A 21966-nucleotide genomic window follows, 5' to 3' on the forward strand; every position below is an offset into this window, starting at 1 on the left:
GTACAACTTTTCAACCTAAAACCGTAAGAATTCCCACAATAATCCATTCCTTTTCAGTTAGCACAGATTTAAAAGAATATGTGTGTGCTTAGGTTTACCTGCTAGGTAAGCCACACTCTGGGTGTTCACCTCAAACTTGTCACAGTTCCTGTGTTTGTTAACCAGTGCCAGTAGTGTATGTAAAATCCTTACTGTGCGTGCTACAGTGGTAGGAGAAGGATGCCTGTACCCTAAGAAACGAGATTAAGAAACCAAATATTGTATTTAATGTTAATGCACGTTTATGCAGCATTAATATTTTTAAAATATTTATAAATATTTTTCAGCATATTCTCAGGAAACTTCATGTAAACAGTAAGGAAGTGCAACGCTAACAGAAACTGCACATTCAAGACTTATTTTTTCTGTCCCTCCCCCCCAAAATCACATCATTTCAAATGTCTGTGCATATATTATATCTATTATGTCACAAATCAATCTTCTAAAAGAAACAGTGAGCCTGAACACAGACAAACACACAGAGAATGACAGCATTCTTGGAAGAAGGAGTAAAGAACTGCAGCAAATGAAGCCAGACATCCTGTGATAGTTAAGAATTCACATCATTAGCACTAAAGACCTTGACAGGACACGTCTGTGGGAAACCTGGCAAAGCCCTTTTAGTCAAAGAACATTTAATTCTGTATCTATTCTGTAATCCAAGTTACTTAAAATCCACCACCTACTCTTCTCCTTTATCCTTGGACTTGTTTTCATTTCTGAATTAAGAGTGTTCATCTAAAACAAACAGCAATACGTATCCTTACCTTTTAGGAGGTGTCCCACCAGTGCGAAGTTAAAGTTGGAGTTGAAATTCAGCCCAACAAAATGATCCATCTGCTTGCAGTGCCATTCCAGGGGTCTCCTGATCTCCATAAACACCTCTTCTGGGCTCTGACCCAGAAAAAATAAAATACAGGAGTACCTCACCGAAAGTTACTCATCACATCTCAAGGTTTTTTCAAAAGCAACAAACCAGTCATTTCAGGAGGGCTTGCTCACCTTGTCGTTGAACACTCGAAGGCTATCCAAGGTGTGCAGGTTCTGCTCCAGCAGTGCTGTACCTGCCGAGTACAAGTTCACCTCATCGAGCTGCAGCACCGCCATAGCTACCCAGAAGAGGGCCTTGTGCATAGGAGAGTCCTGGGGGGAAAAAGAAAAAGCCACAATTTCACTTTCAAGTCAGTTCCTGTAAGTCGAAGACAACTGAGACTGACACGAGGTTTTGTGCGTTGCTGTCCTTCCTGCAGCAGGTTCTGTCCTCACCCACACCCATTCCACCAACACACACGTACACGGAACCTGCAGCCTTAACGCACTGAACAGGGAATAGCAGAAAGCCAATTAATTTCCAGCCTTTCCCTCGCCCCCCGAAGCCATCCCTTCTCTCTTGCCTCCCTTCCCTTGCTCACAGTAACATCAGGCGCGTACTGCCCTACGCCAGAGTGAGCAGGAACGTGTCTTGTTAGCAATGTGAGAGCACACGTTGCAAAGGGATTGCAATTCTGCACAATTTCTTCTCCAAATGAAAAAAGCACGCAGGAAGAACGGGCATTCAAGAGACACCGGGTCTCTTCGCAGAGATTTTTCTAGGAACAGGTTTTATTTACTAACAGTAAACACAGGAGGCTCCTCATTAGCAGCATACCCGCTGGTGTGCTGGTCAAATAATGAACATGGAAGTAATACACAGATGGCTAACTTGCCACCAGAGCAGGTAAGACTAGCATTTATTACAAGCCATGATCTGAAAAGCGTAAATTAGCAATAAAACATTTGAAAGCCAAGACTGAAAATCTTTAGGAAAGAATCAGGACAGCCTGTGGTAGGGCCCTTCCCGGAGGGCTCTGGCCCACTTTGCTGAAGCAGACCAGGACGTTCTAAAGCACTTTTAGAGCCCTTGCCCAGGTCCCCCACACAAACACCTGTGATGTACTTCCCATATGTAGTTCTTTCAAGCGTGAGTCACAGCAGTGAAGTGTGAACTGCGGATACCACAACACGTACTTATATTTTTGACATTATATCCATAATTATAATTTTCATTTGCAAAATATGTTCTCTCTTTACCCTAAAAATCAAGTTGTTTACCTTGTTAAGAAGGGGCTGCAGCTTGGTGAGGGCTATAACCGTAGCTTCTATTAGAACTTGGCTATTGTAATTATCAGGGCCTTTTAAACAGCTCTCAAGTCCCTTTTTGTAAGAAAAAAAAAGACTAATTAAAAATACAACCATAATTAGATTTTGCTTTGTAAAAAGAAGATCAGAGCTCTAAACAATAATTGTTGCTCTCAGTTTACAAAGCTTGAGCTCATTTTAAAGCAATTCTGAAGGACTTTTACAAATGGAGATTCACACAGAAGCGCTGTATGTACTGCTGAGAGCAGCTGCACAATGTGTATTTAAAAAGTAAGGGTGCAGGACAGGGGGCAAGAATTACAGCACAGCTCTTTCAAAATCCAGATGCCGTACAATTGGAGTTTATGTTCATAAAACTTTAATACAATGCTTAAAGGAAATACATTTAGCACCCTCTTTACTTGCTATGGAACACAACCTTGTTTAGAAAACATGGCACGTCGTTACCAAGCTGGGCAGTTTCAAAGTTTTCTTACATGAATGCCCTGCTCTTTATTGTATTTATTTATAATACATTTTAACTTCCTTTAAAAAAAGGAAGTTGTGAATCATGTGCATGCAGCTGAATGCCTTAACAGAAAATTTCACATTTATTTAAACATTGACTTCAGGATCAATCTCAGTGTCTCAAATTTTAAACTCAATATGGAAAACTGTTGTTACTCTAGAAGTCACAGCACTGATGGAACTTATTGCCACCAAATGGATTTAAGGTATGTGGGTCTGTTACCTTGCTAAGAATTCGGATTATTTGTTTTATTTGTCCATGAGACACACGTTTGCTTATACAGCCAAACACAACGAGTGCTCTTGGCTGCAGGGACGGGTTATATTGGAATGCAAACCTGTGAAGAAACAGAGGACCCTACATTAAACAACTACAGAACAAACATGCCGTATAACAAGTTGAGAATTCTAAATACGCCACACAGGGGGCAGGGGTTACGTGTTGAGATCTACGACATACTTTTGAGCTAGTTCAGTCCACTGGTCCAGCCACTTGCACGTTGGAATATCCCTCATACAAGCCTAAAAAGAATGATATTGTTTGAATACACGTAACATTAAGAAAAAGTCTTTTTTCAAGTTCAGAATGTGCCGTTATTTTAGTTCTCAGAAGTCAGCTACGTAACTATTTATTACCACCTCATGGGAGGCACAATTCACTACACTGCCTGCCTGTAGGAAGTGCGAGCAGTGCCACCTCCCCTTAGGGATAACTCCTTTTGTTTTGAACCACGTACCTCCATGATCTCCAGCAAAGCTTCAGTGACAGTTTCCAAGGAAGTCAGTGCAAAAGTCTCCCTTTCGTAGGACCCAGGTGAGAACGACCGGTCTCGGTAGCTGGATCGGAACGCGATGACTGCGGCTGATTTCACTTTGCTGATTCCAAACAGCAAATAAAATTTGGGCAGAGAGAACTCAGTCAAGCTCAGCCTTAAAACTTGCTTGGTCTCCTCTGTTGAAAAATTTTTACATATTAAATTTAAACCACTGAAACCCAATCCATATTTTCAACCCTCTTAGGCTCACCCTCCCCTGAACACAAAAGCAGACAATCATCCTATGTGTCACTGCGCACATCCCAACACTGTTCTCTTTGCTAGAGAGTGTTGCTCTCCAGAGAACACCACAAGAACTGTGGTCTGTGGCACAGACTGTGGCAGCCAGTCACCAGGAAGATGTATTCTAAAAACAGGCAGGAAGGAACTTCTTTAAAGACGTGGTTCTGGGAGACTTCTCCTCACGTTGGTTCAGAAAATGGAAACCTGCAGAGTTCCTGCTTTGAAGTACCAGCAGTACTGGAAGTTCAAGCTGCAATCAATTCTGCTTTTGGCTCTGGCACCAAAATGAAGCCACTTCCATCAGAAGAAAATGACGGCCCTGCTACCGGCACTGAGTATTTTTACAATTCTGAACTTTCATTTCATTTCAGTGTACTTAAAATTCAGAGTTTGAACAGGAAGGTTTGCCTCTCCCTCTGTGCCTCACAGCAAAGCTTTTCTTTATACATATCTATGTGTGCGCATGCGTATTCACACACTCACTCTGTCAATATATATAGATATAAAATGAGCTTTTGGATACTTAAAAAAAGACAAGATTACATAAACTTTTAATTTTTTTCTGCACAAAATCTAGCCTGGTTTTATACAGTACTTCTATGGTAAGAAGTGACAGCTACATATTTGCTAATACCAATTATTTTAGGACTGCTAGAATACAGCAGTATGCAAAATACCTGTTTTAACAGTGTAGTTTCACAATTCCCTTATGTAATTGATATTTTTGTTACCACATTATACAACCATTCAAAAGATGCACATCAGCCAGTTTTAGCACAGACGTATTTTCTCCTCTCTCTGCATTACAGGAGCTTACTGGTACTTTCTTCTCTTTTTCTAAAACCCGTTATACAATGTACATTATGTACCTGCTCTAAACCAGACAGTCATTTTTTAATTCCATGCTCTGTTGTAGATCATACCCTCACTCTGATTTGTAGACAAGCTGAATTACAACACGGTATTTTCAAACCCTCAGAACAGTTCAAAGAGAGAAAGACAACTCAAATATTTCTCAAACAAACCAAGGAGCAATCAGCTTAATTGAAAATCTGAAAACAAACTTACCACTAAAGTGAAGCTGTGAACAAGTGCACAGAGAATGAATGATGTTGATGACAAGACCATGAGTGGAAGCTCTGAGAGAAAGGGGACCAGTGGCCACCAATAAAGTAACTACGTGAAAGAGGTAGGGGAGATGTGCTGCCACATCCAGCGAATTGTTGAAGGAGAGCATCAGCATGTAACGTGCTAGAATAGCAATATCATCCCACATGAGGTGCTGTTCCAGTGTAGGAGTTGGAGACAGACAAGTCTTGTCAATTATTTTGCACATCCTTCCAATCACCTGAAAAGGGAGCAACCATCTTGTTTGACTCAAATGGAGAGCACAGCTCAAAACTTCAGTAAAAACCATTACAATTTAACACTGGAATTATTCTATTGCTTGGAACATATTTTACCATGTTTTTTGGATTATTGCCTGTACTGAGTTGTCAGAAAGCATCTCAGTGTTACATTATTATATAAATTGCAATTATTATATAAAAGGAAATTAAGGCAAAGAGAGAACTCACTTTGCTTGAAACCAATTTTACGTTTCCAGAAGCAAGCGCTACAGCTGTGTCTGCCATCACCTCAGCTTTTATGGATCCTAAGCCCCCTGTGGCACTAGTTTTGATGAAACTGTCCAGCACTACATCAAGGAGATCTGTTATCTATTAGAGAAAAAAAATTCTTTATCAGTCAGATTAACTTTATTTTTCCATGGTAAACAGGTCCTGTCAAGACGCATTTTCTTTTCTGCATGAACATTTAAGTGGTTAAAATTCTATAATCTGCTTAGAAACAAACTGCAATAATTTATGCAGAATTTGTACCTGTCCAAGACTTCCCCATATCTTAGCTTGAATGGAGGGATACATCTGTTTTTCATTTATTGTCATTGTTATAAGCTTATCAAGAATAGCAGTGACTCGCTGGCGCTTGGCATCATCATTGTGTTTACAGAATCGGACCAGATTGGACAGCCAGGGAGTCATATACTCCAGACAAAGATGTTTCAGTTCAATACCTGAAATAAAAATCCACCTTGTAACACAGAATCAGCACTGGCCTCTAGTTATGAGTAAATAATTCTTTGTGAGCACTTTTCCTTTCAGTTTTATTGTCTAAAATAATAATTATCAGAGCTGAGCAAATAACACTGGGCAAACAGAGAAGCTTCAGAAAGAAACATCCTCTAATAATGACATCCAAGAAACATCTGTAGGGATCTCACAAGGAGATGTTGACATTTTAATATCAAGAGATGAGACATAAAGATGTGTACATTCAGTATTAGGCAGGACTACTTAAGATAATTTTTTAATCTTGAGAATGTGTTCTCAACAGCTCCCAACAGTAAAGTCAGAGCTGTATCATGCCTGGAGAAAAAGGATGACAAAAGTAGTGCAACAGAAATGGATCTGCAATTGAGAGATATAATCAATCTGAAAAGATTAATTTTAATATGACTAAAGAACCCCGTAACTCTTCTGCGTATGTATATTCTAGAGTCCAAACCCTCCTTATCGTGGACCTCAAATTCTGGATTTTGTTCTGCAATATTCTCTACTTCTGGTGCATTGATAACAGCCCGATAGAGATCTATCCAAAGGACTCACGGTACAGAACTATCAACAGTGATATGAAACAAATAATCTGTATTGTGATCTCTCTGAATGAACTTAATCCTCTGAACAAATGATACGTCTCGTTAAACTTGTTTTAACATTAATTTCGAAGGTTAGAAGGCAGTTGCCTTTTTTTTTTTTTAAATTACTTCATGAGAAAGGAAAGGGCACATTCAAATGTGAAAAGTAATGTTTTGGCTCCAACAGATGCCGTTCTGGTTTGTGGAACTGCCTGGCAGTTCAGGCTTCAGGCTTCTCTTTATTAAGGAACAGATATAAACGTATAATCTTGAAAACAGCTAAAACAGCTCTAAGAAGCATTTGCAATTTAAACTTACTGTGACTTAGTAACACGAGGAAGCTTGATTGACTAAGCCAGAGCTACCAGCTTAAACCTTTTCAAACTCACGGTTACATTAAGGAATACTGGTGTTACTTACTAGATTTGCTAAATCCAGAAATACACTCTTCCAGGAACTCTAAGGTAAGGTGCGGTTCGTTAGCTGCAAGAGTCTTACTAATAGAGACGATAAAGAGCGTGTTGTTGGCAGGAATACAGAGACCTGAAGTTTCCAGTAACTGGCCCTCAATCTTTAAATTAAAGGTACAGGTTAAGGCACATAGAAGATTATAGGCAGCAGACCTGTAACAAAGCAAGCAACGTGACTTGTAGTAGTTTCCTTGTACATTTTAAAATACATGCATTACACCAAGGCATCACAGGAGTTGTACTGACATTTTAAACACCAAATCAATACTGCTCCGTAAGAGATTGCATTTAAATCTGAACGTCTTCCCCACACCAGTTAAGATTCAGAGACAACAACATTTGTCTGGGAGAAATGAAAGGAATTACTCCTCCATTTACTTTAAACTATTTCGGATGAGGTTAAAGAGTTGAAGGACTTTGTACCAGCTCCAGGGAATTCCAAACATCTCCAGGTGCACCCGAGCTGCTGGGAGAGGCTGCCAAGGGCCGCGCCGAGCAGCGCCCCGGCTGAGGCAGCCCCTTCTGACCAGACCCAGAGCCTGCTCTAAGGGCACAGCTCCCGCGGCACTGAACAGAAGTCCAGCGCTATGAAAATCACACGTACCCAGCAAACGGATATTGCAAAAAGTATTTCTCCTTCTAAAGAGAAATCAAGCTTCCCACGTGCCTCCAGTTACCCTGGCAGTATGTATGCCTTTCTCTGCCTATAGCAAACCCAATCTTTCTTTATATTAAACGTACATTTTATTGAGTTGTATTAAAAGAAAAATTGTTTTGTTCAAGAGATTTGCTAACGCTAAGAGAACCTTGGAAAGAATTCACATTTTTGACCACAGTTGATATTAATTTAAAAGATCTGTACCGCAGACTGGGGTCTGAGCTTCCCAGGTTGAGCAGCGCTATGTTCAGTAGTGTTCCAGGGACATCCTTAGGGCGAATTTTAGTGTGTTGTGGGATGGAGTCTGGCTGTGACAGCTCCCACCGTGTCCGTATATGAATGATGGACCTCACGATGGCTTCACACTCCTGATGCATGAAGGTGAGCGGTGTGCCTTGGTTGGCAATGGTTAAGGTAAACTGGTTCTCATCAACAAGACATATTTCCTCAATCTCAGAGGCATAGTATATATCATTTAAAAACACTGTTTGTCCCAGGACTCTTGTTCGTTCTGCTGATGTCACCTGCACAGCTGTCGACCCAACCTTAGAAAGAGAACAGAGAATGATTCAGCACCTATTATTAACAAGACAAAGTCTGACATTTCTAATTTTATACAGATAAACTATGAAATTTTATACTTTAGAAAGAGTATAGTTCCTACCAATAAGTTGTGATTCCTCCTCAAGACAGGAGAGGAGAATTAAGAGACACTAAAATCATATTCAAATCCTTATAAAAATGTAACAATTCACTAGGAAGAGCGTTAAAAAGACTTACTTTAATAGAAACTTTGGTGTCTTTATGAGCCAGTTTGAGAGCATTGTGAAATACTTTCAAGTCCTCCTCCAAAGCCAAGGTAGCTGCTGGGAGTTTCTGCTGGTCATGTTCAATGTGCTCCGCCAGCTTCCCTGGAGAGTCTATGAAAATAAGCCTTTTGCTTCCTTTCAAACCTGTCAAGAGCCTTTCATGGTATTTGGTGTATTCTCTGACCCAAGAGTTACAGTTATAAATAAAAACTGCTGAGACATTTTCATAAGCAAAGCCTGGAAAAACTACAAACCATTTAGAAAGAAAGTCTGTTTTAAAGCGATTACTGGGGCCAGCGTGGGTGAGGTCCACGACAATTTCATATGGCTTTGCATAGTATGGCTTCAGAGTCAGCAGTACGTGGTATATCAATAAATCTCCGTTGATCTGACCAGTCTTGAATCTGCAAGAAAACAAGGCAGACGTTGTTGGGTTTGCATTGCAGACCCTCACGACACATGTCAGTGGTGCATTACACATACTACTACTACACTAAACCAGACTGATCTTTCACACAGCTCTAAAAGTACCATCGCCCCAAAGCAACGGCGCTGGACTGGCAGCCACAGCCTAAAGGCATCTGCTGCTCTTCTGCCGTGGCTCACACTCCAGCCAAGGTTAGTGCCCACTACGATGAAGCTTGACTTGGGATTTAACTCAACTTCATTCTGAAGTGCCACGCAACCCACCACAGCCAAGCCACCTCCACACAGACAGGAGGTTTGTTCAACTAAAAGGAAAAATACAATCCATGCTGGAGAGCAACAGCGCGTCACTTGGATCAAACTGCATTACATGAGAAGAGCTCAGTTTCTTTAAAAATAAAAGGAAAGTACAAGGCCCTCAAACTAAGTTTTTAACCTCTCTAGAGATTCAAATTATATCTATTTTTATATGTGGAAAAATATATTTATTTCAGAAGTCTTAATTAAGACTAATTAAGCATCTACATACCAACTTTTTCAAAGGGCCTCAAACCCATTTCATTTGCTATAGACTGCAGCACACTAATGCTTGGTGGAACGTTTCTAAGGGTGGTCAGTCCTCTGAGCAGTACAGAGGATTTGTCTACAAAGTAACTCTTTCCAGAAAAACATCCAGATAATATATAAATATTAAGAAACTTTTGTTTTCATTTAGTGATTCTCTGAATTTTACGAGACTGGACAGCGCATCCACCTAACCCAAGTCTCCAGAGATAGCACTGCAGACAAAATTCGACTAGGAAGAATTAATTAAAAATCAAACTCAACAGTAGCTCTTGAACATCTAAATGTGAACTAAATGTCATCTGAAGCTCGTGAACTTTTAAATAGCTATCACTGTTTCAAGGCAGCATTAACTTAACTCTTTCAAGGCAAATCAACAGGCCATGGAAAGAGCTAATAAACACTGTAAGCGTGTATGGAGTTGAGTGCGTTGGGACACTGCTCCTGATACCATCTGAGGCAACCACCCGAGCGCAGGACAACTGAGGAGAGAAAACTTCATGAACGTAGAATATTTGTCTGCTGAAGATACTTTCTTCCCCCCGTGTTACTTCCTGTTGTTCTGAGAGCTAATTTGGGCAAGTTGGTGTTTTTCCCCCTCTAACGTGTCATGGTATAGTTGTTACAAAAGGAAGTGTGTCATCTCTGTGGTTTTAGTTCTCCACTCAGAGTAAAGGACATATAATTTCAGTTACAGATTTGCTTAAAAAACACCAGCATTGTCTAAACCTACTTGCTTCACATTAATGGTCGTTTGCATCCTAAGAGCAAATATATGCACAAAGAAATTTTATTGTAAAGGATTAAATACCTGAACCACCAATTTTCTTTTGACTACATCTTGGCAAGGTAAGTACACATTTTCCTTCTCCTATTTTAAGTTCCACTTCAAAGTTTCTTAGGCTTTGTAGAAAATCGTATGCAAAAGTATTTTTAAAGGTTCAAGTAACTCAGAAATAGTAACAATCTGTACAAATATTATCTCCGACTGAATTAAGGAAGCTGATATAACTGTATTTTTAGTACTATTGAAAGGTTATTCACAATCAGACTCCAAAGAATTATCAGTGACAGTCACTCCTCAGCTCTGTTGTTCCCATGTATTGCAGACCTTACTGTGCGCTGACCCTATCAATACCTAGGCACAAAGGGCTGAACTAAAAAGAAAAAAACAGCTCTTTAATGATCAGTTCTTTTGCTCTCATGATTTTGAGCGAAGCCCTTAAAAATAAACAAACTGATGTTGTTAAGAAAAGCACATCTGGTCTAGAACGCTACAATTAACACTGGGCTTACGGTACTCGTGGAGAGAGTAGGCAGAGAGTTGCAACTCTTGGACAGTAACGTTAAAAGTTGGAGTATGTCTGCACCGACAAACGTATCTCAGTTCTGCAGGTCATGCAGAAACTTTATGTGAAATGTTGTTTCACTTCCAAAAAAAAGGCTTTGCTGGTTTTGCTTTTTTTTCCCTTTTTAAAGTATTTGCAAGACAGGCAAGTTCACCCCTCTGATTTTTTGGGATGCTCTTTGGCAGGCACGCTAACTTGTGACTCTGATGACAGTAAACATTGTCTGGAATATTTAAAAATTACCTAATCTTACAAACATACACATATGCTTTGTTACCTTGAAAGTAGTAGCTTCGAGAATAAATGTATTTCTAAAAATAGCACTGCTACTTTTGGTCATTCGCTACAGTATTTATATTTGAATCAAATGTATTCGGTAACATTCAAAGGAAACATTTTGTTCTGTTAATAGAGACAGGTGAAAGAGACACACTGGAGGGGATAATAAGCCCTAAACTCTGAACATCTCACACGTGCAAACTGGACAAAGTCTGATTTGTCACTATTTTTTTGAGGTTACCTTAGTACCAGACTGATCTGAAGATCAGTTTCCTGCCCTCCAGACAAATTCGACAGGTACAAATTTGAATACAACACAAATGTGAAACAGAACATACCAATGGTAACATCATTTGCATAATTATCTCAGGCATTTTAAAGCAAATGTCACAATCTGTAGCATGTTTGTAAGAAAAATTTGAGAAGTACATCTGTGATAAATAGCCCTTTGTACAACAAAGCAGGAAAATCAGAGAACAAAGATTTTCCTACACATTTAGGAAATACTGCAGAGAGCTGTGCTAAGGACCATAAACAATTAAAATAAGTTACTGCTGTCACTTACAGGGACATTTTAGATTCAGGTTTTTCACTTGACCATCGTTACAAGCCTGGTTCCATTTCCCACATTCAGGGGAATACAGGAAAGGAAGCAGCAGTAACCTGTAAACTTTCCATGGGTTTCTCCTTTCACTGTGTAAAAGCAGAAGTGAACTTAAAGTTGTAATACGGCCAGCTTTAAAGAGGAGGAACTACCAAAGAGGAGGAACTACCACAGAGTCTGCTCTACACCACCGAGTAGTTAGCAGGAAACACTTTCCTTCCTCGCTTTGCTCCCTGTTCTTTTTTAATCTTCATATATTTTCTATAAACCTCAAACTGTCACAAGTTCAAGACAACCTATTCCTTCAGAATACCAAGTACTTGAACTCATCCTCCCACACCTACTAAAAATGAGGTCAAGTTACATATTTTTTTCATCAAAAAGGCTGCTGCCTGTAGTATTCCCTGAGAAGTCCGATTCCAACCTCTATGAACTAGCATTTGCTAAACTAATACCATGATTTGTATTTTTGCAGGTGACTACATAGGAAGATGAAGACAAAGAGACACAGTAAACCACACTTCGCCTTCCCCGTCGTGATAATCTTTTCTTTGTGTTTGCAAACACGTGCAAACCATACCGATTATCCCGGGGTCATCAATGAAACCCGGAATCCTCTCAGCCAAAACCTAAGCAGAAGCCAGAACATAACAGCAGGCAATACTAATTCTCCTCCGAGCATCAATTTCAGCAGCAAAACGACCGCTTTAGAAATGCAGACAAGTACCCTGCCATCCTTATCCTCCACAATGGCCCAAAATTCAACATCTTCCCCTCCCAGAAGTGCTGTTTCTGCCACTGGAGGACCAAGGAACACCAGCAAACCCAAGGGTACAATGACAAAAGAAACGTGTGAGGACAGTAAGTCTCTTATACTGATTTGCTTCATTGTAATAGCAGTGCTTGTGCTTATCTGCACCTTCTTATTTCTGTCGACAGTAGTAATAGCAAACAAAATGTCCTATCTCAAAAAAACTCAGCAAGGAAAACGTAGGCCCAGGAGCAATGGTGATATTCTGGCGACTAACAGTTTATGGCCAACTGCAGCAGGAACCTGGCAGAGGATGCCTAAGGAGACAGCTGGAACTGACCTGATAATGCAAGACTTAATATCAGGGAGAGATGCTGCGAGCCAAAGGAAAACCGAAGACAAAACCACTGAGAAACTCACTTACGAAACAGATAATGAACAAGGAAACAAAGAACCATCAAAGTCCCACAAACCCATTTTAACCAATTTTGTAGTTGAGATTTAATTCATACTCAGGTAAAAACTCATCTTTTGCCTTTTTTACATTATTAATATAATGCAAAAACTTAGCTTTCAAGTAACAACGTGCATTTTAACATAGGAAAGCTACATTCAGATCTTAGGGTTTTTCCTTTTACGATAGTGAAATGCTGAAGCAACGTGTAGATCTAGAAGGGAAGAGGGCTGTGTTGCACAGCTTTCTATAAACAGCGTCAAGACTCATTTTACTCCTTTGACCAGAAACCACGGTCATAGGAGCTGAGGAGCGTAAAACAAAAGGACAGGGGTCTGCCCATTCTCAAAGATCATTAGGGGAAAAAAAAAGGCAAGGACTGTTAGTCTAATAAATATACCACAAGGTGCTACACAGGTATAACCGAGTTGCTTTTTCAAGAAAACCATAATTCAGTCACAACTTTGATGCAATCACTGAATCAGGAACCAGCCCCTCCCAAAACGCCCTTTCAGGTTTTTCCATCAAGAACTTCTTAAACCAGCTTAACTGCTTTTGAACCATTTGAGACTTGAATCATATTTATTGTGTTTCGACTTTGTGTATGAATATATATAAAGTGTGTGTTATGTGATAGAATATGAGAACTGTTTCAATTTATCTCCAATAAATGAGCAACATCAGTTGTTAAATGGCTTATGTGATACTATTTCTCTAAGTCAAAATATTACAAAAAATATTACCCAAGGCATTTTTGAATATTACATTCCTATAACATTTGCTGAAGGTCGGTAACGGTTGTCTCTGATGACAGCTGTGACTTCTTGCATCACGGAAACACACTCCACTTTGTCCTAAACGAACCAACTAGCACATGCCAAAAATTTCTTCAAAACCACAATTTTTAGTTACTTTATTCTCATAGAGACCCGACCTTCCCGTATTTCTGTGGAAGTGTCGGTGTCTGGTCTCACTACAGCAGAGCTCTGTTATTTTAAGGAAACATGAGAAGCTTTTCACGGGCTACTTCCTGAGTTAAAGATCTGTTGCACCACGGTTAGAAGTGCTAAAACTGCATGTCAAAGCTCTGAACATCCTCTGCATCTGCAATAAACATTTGACACAAGGGATGGCTGTATGAGTTTGAAAGAATCAGGACGTAAGGCTGAATCCCCAATTCATGCTCCACTACATCACCCATAAACTTAGCTGAAAGGGCGAGTAAAGAAGCACCAGAGGAGCAAAGACAGTATCATGGAAGCCAAGAGAGCACAAGGTCTCAAAAAAATTGAACTCCCCGTGTCAAAGGTGGCTTGTGTCGTAAGGAAGATAAAGTTGGAAGGAGTTTACAAGCTTAGCCTAGAACTGACAGCCATTAGAAAATAAGTTTGAGATGGAAAAAAACCCCAGAAACAACTACAGGGCAAATTCCAATGAATCTGCCATAAACCACATGTTCAGGCCTTAGAGCTCAAAGGGAGGAGGCAGAACACAACACACGAGCAGAATGGGAGGACAGGATTACGTCAGGTATTTCTAAAACTTGAGGAGAAAGGCCAGGAGAACATTAAGGGGAAACTGTGACAGATCAGTGATGACAGCCTAGTACTTAGGGGACAGGAACCGAGAACATCTCACATCGGTGACAGAGACCTGAAGGGCAGGGCTGGGGGATGCTGCATTGCAGTTACCTTCTTCCCCAGAACGACCATGAGCACAGGAGGCAACAGCAGAGGCTGCGCAAGTACTAAAAAAAGAACCTGAGACAGCAAACGTGAGAATCTAGCCTGGTGTAAAACTGCTCACAGCTAGGAAGGCAAGAGAACTAAACCAGGAGAATGAGTCGTCAGAGAGCTCGCCAGTCTGCATAGAGGAACACAGAGTGAAGGGGTAAACCAGCAGTGTCATGAAAAATAACAGGCAAAAAAGGAAAGAATCACGATCGTATCAGTGGAAGGAAGGAAAAATAGGAAGGAAAAAGAACTGTCAATGAGGTGGCAAAAGATAGGTGGAGATCACGAGGGTTGAAGAGAATGGGGATGAGAGGGAGGAACCAGACAAGAAACTGAGTTATAACGTGAGTACAGGATCAGGACTTGTGTTTGCTGAAGGAGCAGGGGGAGTCTGAAAAAGAGAACTAGTGCAACCAGAAGAGATGCACAACAGGAAAAGCAGGAGATGAAGAAGCTGCAGAAGGATCTGGCAGGGGCTGCTCGGCACGGGCAGAACACACTTGCACAATACCGCAACGACATGTTTGTGCGGGTTTCTTTTCGCCAGGCTGCCCTTCTAGGCAACGATGCTCAAGGAGACAAAAGAAAGTAGTCTGGGGTACACTGAATGGTATGGACAGACAGGGGGCAAACAGCTGCTCAGAAAGGACAGCCCTCCATTAATGGTGGCAGCAGGTACCAAAGTTGTCCAGACAGAAAACAACATGGAGAGTAGGGGGCAGGAGCAGGGTGAAATCTGTAGTTATCTGCCTTTTAATGCAACTACACAAACAAAGGTGTGCCAGCAAGCCAGCATCTTGGGATCAGACAGCGTTCTGTGATCTCTGTAAGGAACCTAAGGTTGCTTTTCCACTAATAATCATGACAGCGCACCAAACCCACCACAGAAATTAAATCAGCGAGATTCAAATCCAATCCAAACTTGCATAATTTTTGACTCACACAGAAGTAACTACAACAGTTTTCACCAAAAACAGACAAACAAGCATTTATGAATTTCTACATAATAGGCACATACCAGACAAAAGCCACAATCATTCAAATAATTGAGTTTTATAAAAACAACAGAGCTGAAAAGTTCGCTCATAAAGCACACAGAGTCTGAGATGAGGCTCTGAGCAATCTCCCCACTCTCGACACTTCCTGCAGCAAGTGTTGGTAAACTTCCCCTCCAGCTGCAGAACCCTGCTGCAACATGAAACGAGCCATTTTAAGCTGCTCGACTCTCAGCACACAGCGTGTCTTCCCAAGGCTTCAAACGAAAAAGATGATGCTCGCTTGACAGAAGATAAACGCGCAGGTAAGAACCAACTTCAAGATGGAAAGGCTGAATATTTGTGTGATTCGGTTTGAAATGGAGCTGCACTGTGCACAGCACTGGGTACGTCGCAGCTTCAGGGTGTATTCAAAGCTCTTGTTGAATGTCTATCTTAAAAGTATCAGGGTTTCTAGTACATTTTTTTGATGTTGTTACTACGAACTATCATGAACTCCACACGTAAGTACTATTTGACTGTATTTTGAAAAGAGGAGAGCAAAAAAAATTAAATTGAATCATTTTTACCTGCTATAAACCTTACAGAGTTCAGATGATAATGTTCTCAAGAATCATTAATTTACTTCTCGTAGGTGTTTACACCATTGCATCTGAACTTTAATGCTGCATATTTGTAAACCCACAAAGACTCATGCATATTGATTTCCCAGGAACAGCTCCACATGACTGGCACTACAGTAACTATTATCAGCTCCAATTGCATGAAGTAACTTCAGACATAAACCCGCTACGTAGTGGATGTATTTCATGATTTGCTTCATACAGAGACATTCAGAGACCTGAACTCTGAACAGTGTGGGGTGGGGGGATCTGTTTCATGCCAACAACTTAACAGTCACACAACCTCCTTCGTTACAAAAAGTGTTCCATAGGCAGGAATTTATTCATAAAAGCAGTTTAACGTCAGAACGCCGTTCCATTACAGCATCAGTATTTGGAAACTTTTAAAAAATCATTATGCTCTAACCTTAACTGCTGAAGAACAGGAAACAAGAGTTTAACAGAACTGTAAAGAACCTTTTACTTCGGTCTCGGCTTATATCCACCAAAACAAGACAATTTTCTTTGCTCATGACAGCCCTGTTTGTCCACACTGCTGCGAGGGTTTCATATTTTGTTCCAGGTCCATAACCATTTACGTGACTGGTGAATGTTGTTATTTGAAACACTCTTAGGACTTCTCTGCTGATGCCTTTTTCTGATAAGGTGAGAAAGGGTAATAATAATCAAGACATTCTCTTCAAAGTCACTTAATTAGAATGATCAATAATGTTGAAAACCTGCCTGTTTGTAAAGTCAGCAACAAACCTGCTGCTTGTACACATTGAACAGACAGAAATTTTAGACATAGAGCCTAGTATTATTTTCACTACTGTAGTATTAACATAAATCTGTCTGGTGTCAGTAAAGTGTAACTACACAACAAAGGCAGTTTTCAAGTTAATGTGTTTATTTCATTCCTGCTATAGGAGAGGACGTATTTAAAGAGGCTGCAGGAAAATGGCCAGCAGCCACGTAATACTAGTTCTCTTCTACGGAGCAATCTGGAAATCCCTTTCTACAGCAATGCCTCAAAACGTTTCCATGAATAAAAGAAATGCCTACGGCAGTATCAGGAGTCCAACAGAAGACAGAGCTGCTCTCTCTCAATGGCAAGCAACCGGACTCGGTTCACACCAATCTGGAGGAGCGCTGACTGTTCCCACCCCACCCCAGTTCCCCCCAGCGAACGCAGAACCTAGCGATGGGAGCTGGATAGCAGCGCTCATAATTGGCATCATTCTGACTAGTATGATAATGGCTATTGTTATAATTATTCTGTGGAACTGCTGCAAGAGGCCAGTTCTAGTTGATTCAAACTGGGCAGGTCGTTCTCCATTTGCAGATGGAGACACACCAGACGTCTTTATGGACTCTGACCAGGCTACCAAGCGTTCATCGGTTTTATTTATGTTGCCTTGGAAATTGAAACAAGACACACACCTACAGAATGATCCCGTTGCATCAGAGAAACCACCCCCCTGCACTACCGGGCATGAAAACAGCCCGTTGCCTCCACCAGTAGAAGGCTGCTCTGTAGTTTCCAACACGGACGCACCTCCAGCTCCCACCGCAGAAGCAGCAAGCTGTGCACGCGACTCCTGTCCTCCCCCCGCGCCTTCACCCGAATCCCCCGATCTGCCACCTCCACCTGACTGGCTCAGGGAGCCCCCTGAGGATCCCAGTTCAGACCTCAGCAAGTACCAGGAATTTCACTCCGAAACAGAGGAACAATTGCCCCCACCACCCGAATCACTTATTGGAGAGGTTCACGAACCACCGCCCCAGCTGCCGCAGCCAGAACGCCCTTTGTAGGCTGCCAACACTGATCTCCAGCAGACTGCCCAGTCTTCTTAGATGAAGTATTCTTCAAATAACTGAGAAAAGGAGAAGTTGACGCAGGCAAGAACAGTGAGCCCACAGCACGGGCGCTTCCCCAGTGTTTCTTAACTTCAGCTTTCACAACAGGGAACAACCTGCTTCTGCCTGAAGCACATCATTTCAGAATACCACACGGATTGTGCCCACGAGTTAGCTGTAACGAGTGATTCCAGGCTTTGGAGACTACAGAAAACAGAGCACGCACACCTCCGTGTGTCAGGATAGACATGTATGTAACACAGACATGGAGCTCTCAGGACACGGTACAGCTTTAGAGGCACTTGGAGCTTCTAAAAATAGTTTGTTCTACTAGGCCGTGTAAGTGAATGCAATGAATTCAAGATAATTTTAATAAAGCTTTCTAATTCAAAGATGTTTTGGTCACTTAAAGCACAACCGAGTATTTGCTTAGACACAGAGCTTCAAATTCAAAGCGAAGTCTAAATGCCTCAACACACACACACGTATCACCTCTCTTGTGCAAAGGAATGAGTTGTGCACGTTCACTAACCTCTTTGTCTGGAGCAGTACTTTCAGAATGCACTCAATAGTATTAATATAAACTTTAAAAATTAAATTAATGTTGTGTGGATGCCAGACTCCTTTTAACTCAAGGTGTCAAAGTGTTTTACATGTTCCTTTCTGGGCCCTGCCTACAAGCGAAGCTCACCGCCCTGCCCAGAACCACGCACTTTGATCAGCTCTTTTTGGTGGGAAGGAGGAGGGTGGTCTCAGAGGTAAATTAATTTTTTTTTACCAGTATTGACTGTTTAGATTTACAGAAAGAAGCTGCTAGACGCTGAAGCCAGCCTTCCCTGACATCTCGGCAAAATGGCAGAGTTTGTAGTTTTGAGTTTGCTTGGAGAGGGAAGATATTTGTGGATGTTGCACAGAGCACATGATTGCACAATTATAACAATGAACTTCAAAATCTTTAAATTGTCACTAAAAATTAAACTCATGAGTTATGCAAATGCAATTCTAGGCTGCTGTGCTTACAATGGACATAGGAGAAGATATTTACAATTTTTTTTTTACCGTTTATATAAGCTGTATGACTGTGTATGCCTCAAGAATAGCATTCCAATCAAAGATTTTTTTAAGGCTTGTTGCACGATCCCCACTCTTACCATAGTGCTTGGAGAAATTCAGATATACATTTCCTATAGAAATCTGTAAAATCCTACAAGCTGAGCTATATTGTACCTGATAATACAGCGACAGCCTGATCTGATGAGTAGAAAACTGAGTATTTCAAAATTATGAAAAGATATTCTGGCAGTGCAGCTTAAAAAAAGCTTAAGATAGGAAGCCTAAATTAACATTAACCTTTATGAGAGGAGGAGAGGTTAATCGAAGGTAAGAAAAGAACACAACATAACTTTTTAAATGGGAACATTTAAATGGAATCCTAGCTCAAGCTAAAATAGCCTACAGCAACCTCCGTCGGTCCTGCTTGTGTAGGCAATCTTACGTGTTATGCTTTGATACATTAACATATCATAAAATATGGATATGGAGAAGTTAACTGCTTCAGATTGTAAAAACGAACTATTTTATTGAGTAGGCTCGCTTTGCAATAGATTTGAGTCAGCACCAGCGACAGCTCTGCAGTCCTCCAGTGTAGTGCAGATCAGGTGGTTGCAGAGCCCAGGCAGCAGCAATAGGATGCAGCTGAAGAGGCAAGCACAAGGCACAGACAGCAACTGTAGCTACTCTCTAGAACAAGACGACCTCTAAGCTTAAATCTCTCACAGAAACGATGTGCTGATACTGCAGAAGAGAGCACGGTAAGTTTGTGGTTTTTGTTTTTAATCACGAAAACCTACTACAAAATTAGAGACAGAAATAAGAACAGAATTAGGAGTTGATGAGAGATGCTTGCACCAGAAATTTGCTGCAGTGTCAGAGATTTCTTACTAACATTGATTCAGCTTTCAAACATGTGTTACCAGCTTTGAGAATGTAATTAACCCTCTAACAACAAAAAATAATAATGTGCATGTTAGCATGAACATGGAATCTGGGTTTCAAACTAAATTCCTAACAATTTAAGATGTATTTTGCCCAATTCTACTTAAGCAAATAGCATGCCTGTATGGGGGGGACTGCTACATTGCTGCAGAGATCTGTAAAGCAGCAGATCCAGTTGACAGCCATTTTTTCATCCTGTATAAAAGAACACATTATTCCAAACATAATATAGGCTTGAAATCACTAAAAACAAGAAGCAGACATTGTATAACATTTGGAAGAGACTTGCATTTTCGGAAGAAAGCCCTCATTTGAGCTTGAGGGGGAAAGGGAGATGAAAAAACAAGTCTCATTCTGCCAGACAACATGACAGTCTATGAAGGGATGCTTTGTAAAGTCTCTCTCGAACAATTCTAAAAAGGACCATGCCACAAAGGGGTTTATTGATATTTTTACTTAATTTCTCCTGCAAGTGGTCATTGCAAAGACAACCCTTATAAAGAAATCAAATATATTACATGGATTTAAAGGGTGTCATTCTGGTATATTTATTTCCAGGCAACAATGGAATACCAGATATTGAAAACATCTACCTGTCTGCTGGTCCTTCTGGTTTTCATACCCACTGTTCTGGGTCTCTGTCCTTCTAACTGTACATGCTCAGGAAACGACAGGAACGTGGACTGTTCGGGCAGAAACTTAACTATACTGCCACATGGACTCCAAGACAACATTACATATTTAAATCTGTCCTTTAACCAGTTCGTAGATCTTGACCATCAGCTAACGAGATTCACCAATTTGAGGACCCTTGATATTTCAAATAATTGGCTCAAGAATGTTCCTGCTCATCTGCCCAAGTCCTTATGGGAATTATATGCCATAAACAACAACATTAAAGTTCTTCAGAAACTTGATACAGCTTACCAGTGGAATCTTAGAGTGCTCGATGTTTCCAGGAATATGGTGGAAAGAGCCGTTCTGATCAACAACACACTGAGCAGTCTCAAGTTTCTCAATCTCAGCAGCAACAAACTATGGACAGTTCCAACCAATATGCCCTACAACATCGAGACGGTGGATCTATCCAACAACTTCCTGTCCCAGATACTTCCAGGAACCCTGCTGAGACTACACCACCTCACGAGCCTCTACCTGCACAACAACAAGTTCACACACATTCCTGACAAAGCTTTTGACCAGCTCTTTCAGCTGCAGGTGGTAACGCTGTATAACAACCCATGGTCCTGCAGTGACAAACAGAATATCCCCTACTTGCTCAGATGGGTGCAGGGGACAGCTGCCAGTGTTATAGGGGCTCCCTGTGCCAATCAGTCCGTGCTTTGGATGAATGCCACGCCGACTCCAGCAGCTCCCATGGTTACAGACTCCAGCCTCATGATTAAAGGAATGAAGGCAGCAGACAAAGCTCCTTCTCCAGCGGCAGCTGAACCCACCAAAATGACAAAAATGCACAAACAACTGAAAGCTCAGGACGTTACGAGCCTGGCGACCTTAGGCCAAACCGTGCTGTTCACGAGCACAGACCGACCGCTGCTCCTCTACCCAGAAGGTCTCACAACCAGGCGGGTCAGCTCTCAAGAAGCAGCAGCCACGCACACCATCTACATCAAAGATTCAGCCGGGGTGAACTCAAGCCTGACGCGCTCACCAGGACCATCCACTACTCCCATGACTTTAAGTATCACCAGTGGAATGCCAACAAACTACTCCAGAACGCCTCAAAGCACAACTGCTACCTTAAGGAAAGAGGAATCCACGACAGACACTCTGAATACCCGTGTGCCCTCCAAAGCAAGTATCTGTGAGAAATATTTGGTTTATGTTGTAATGCTTAATGCCGTGGCAATGCTCCTTGGCTAGAGGTTCGTGTCTCGTGAAAGTTACTGAGTTTATTCCTGTGATACATAGCTGGAGTGAAGACATCCAGGTCAAATAATGAATCAAAATACAAGAAA

At 41.1% G+C, this 21966-nt stretch overlaps 4 protein-coding genes across 7 annotated transcripts in view; 3 read left to right on the forward strand and 1 right to left on the reverse strand.

Moving 5' to 3' along the window:
* NF1 (neurofibromin 1) overlaps positions 1–21966 on the reverse strand; it is an 86405-nt gene that overhangs the window by 14613 nt on the left and 49826 nt on the right. For all 4 annotated transcript variants that reach the window (XM_068415907.1, XM_068415906.1, XM_068415905.1 and 1 more), the window contains 13 exons: positions 8347–8779; positions 7771–8111; positions 6859–7061; positions 5624–5817; positions 5321–5461; positions 4812–5091; positions 3423–3637; positions 3146–3207; positions 2909–3023; positions 2131–2232; positions 1042–1182; positions 807–933; positions 99–230 (listed from right to left, as the gene is read on the reverse strand). In XM_068415907.1, the coding sequence (XP_068272008.1) occupies positions 99–230; positions 807–933; positions 1042–1182; positions 2131–2232; positions 2909–3023; positions 3146–3207; positions 3423–3637; positions 4812–5091; positions 5321–5461; positions 5624–5817; positions 6859–7061; positions 7771–8111; positions 8347–8779 (2486 nt within the window). The remainder of the gene's footprint in view (positions 1–98; positions 231–806; positions 934–1041; positions 1183–2130; positions 2233–2908; positions 3024–3145; positions 3208–3422; positions 3638–4811; positions 5092–5320; positions 5462–5623; positions 5818–6858; positions 7062–7770; positions 8112–8346; positions 8780–21966) is intronic.
* On the forward strand, positions 10130–12996 carry EVI2A (ecotropic viral integration site 2A). Its single transcript, XM_068415929.1, has 2 exons — positions 10130–10214; positions 12073–12996. The coding sequence occupies exon 2, from the start codon at positions 12089–12091 to the stop codon at positions 12851–12853; it is 765 nt and encodes a 254-aa protein (XP_068272030.1). The 5' UTR covers positions 10130–10214; positions 12073–12088; the 3' UTR covers positions 12854–12996.
* On the forward strand, positions 17093–17947 carry EVI2B (ecotropic viral integration site 2B). The gene has a single exon (XM_068415949.1). The coding sequence runs from the start codon at positions 17093–17095 to the stop codon at positions 17945–17947; it is 855 nt and encodes a 284-aa protein (XP_068272050.1).
* OMG (oligodendrocyte myelin glycoprotein) lies at positions 20552–21871 on the forward strand. The gene has a single exon (XM_068415895.1). The coding sequence runs from the start codon at positions 20552–20554 to the stop codon at positions 21869–21871; it is 1320 nt and encodes a 439-aa protein (XP_068271996.1).

Source organism: Nyctibius grandis, chromosome 18, assembly GCF_013368605.1.
Source record: "Nyctibius grandis isolate bNycGra1 chromosome 18, bNycGra1.pri, whole genome shotgun sequence".
Classification (NCBI taxonomy): domain Eukaryota; kingdom Metazoa; phylum Chordata; class Aves; order Nyctibiiformes; family Nyctibiidae; genus Nyctibius; species Nyctibius grandis.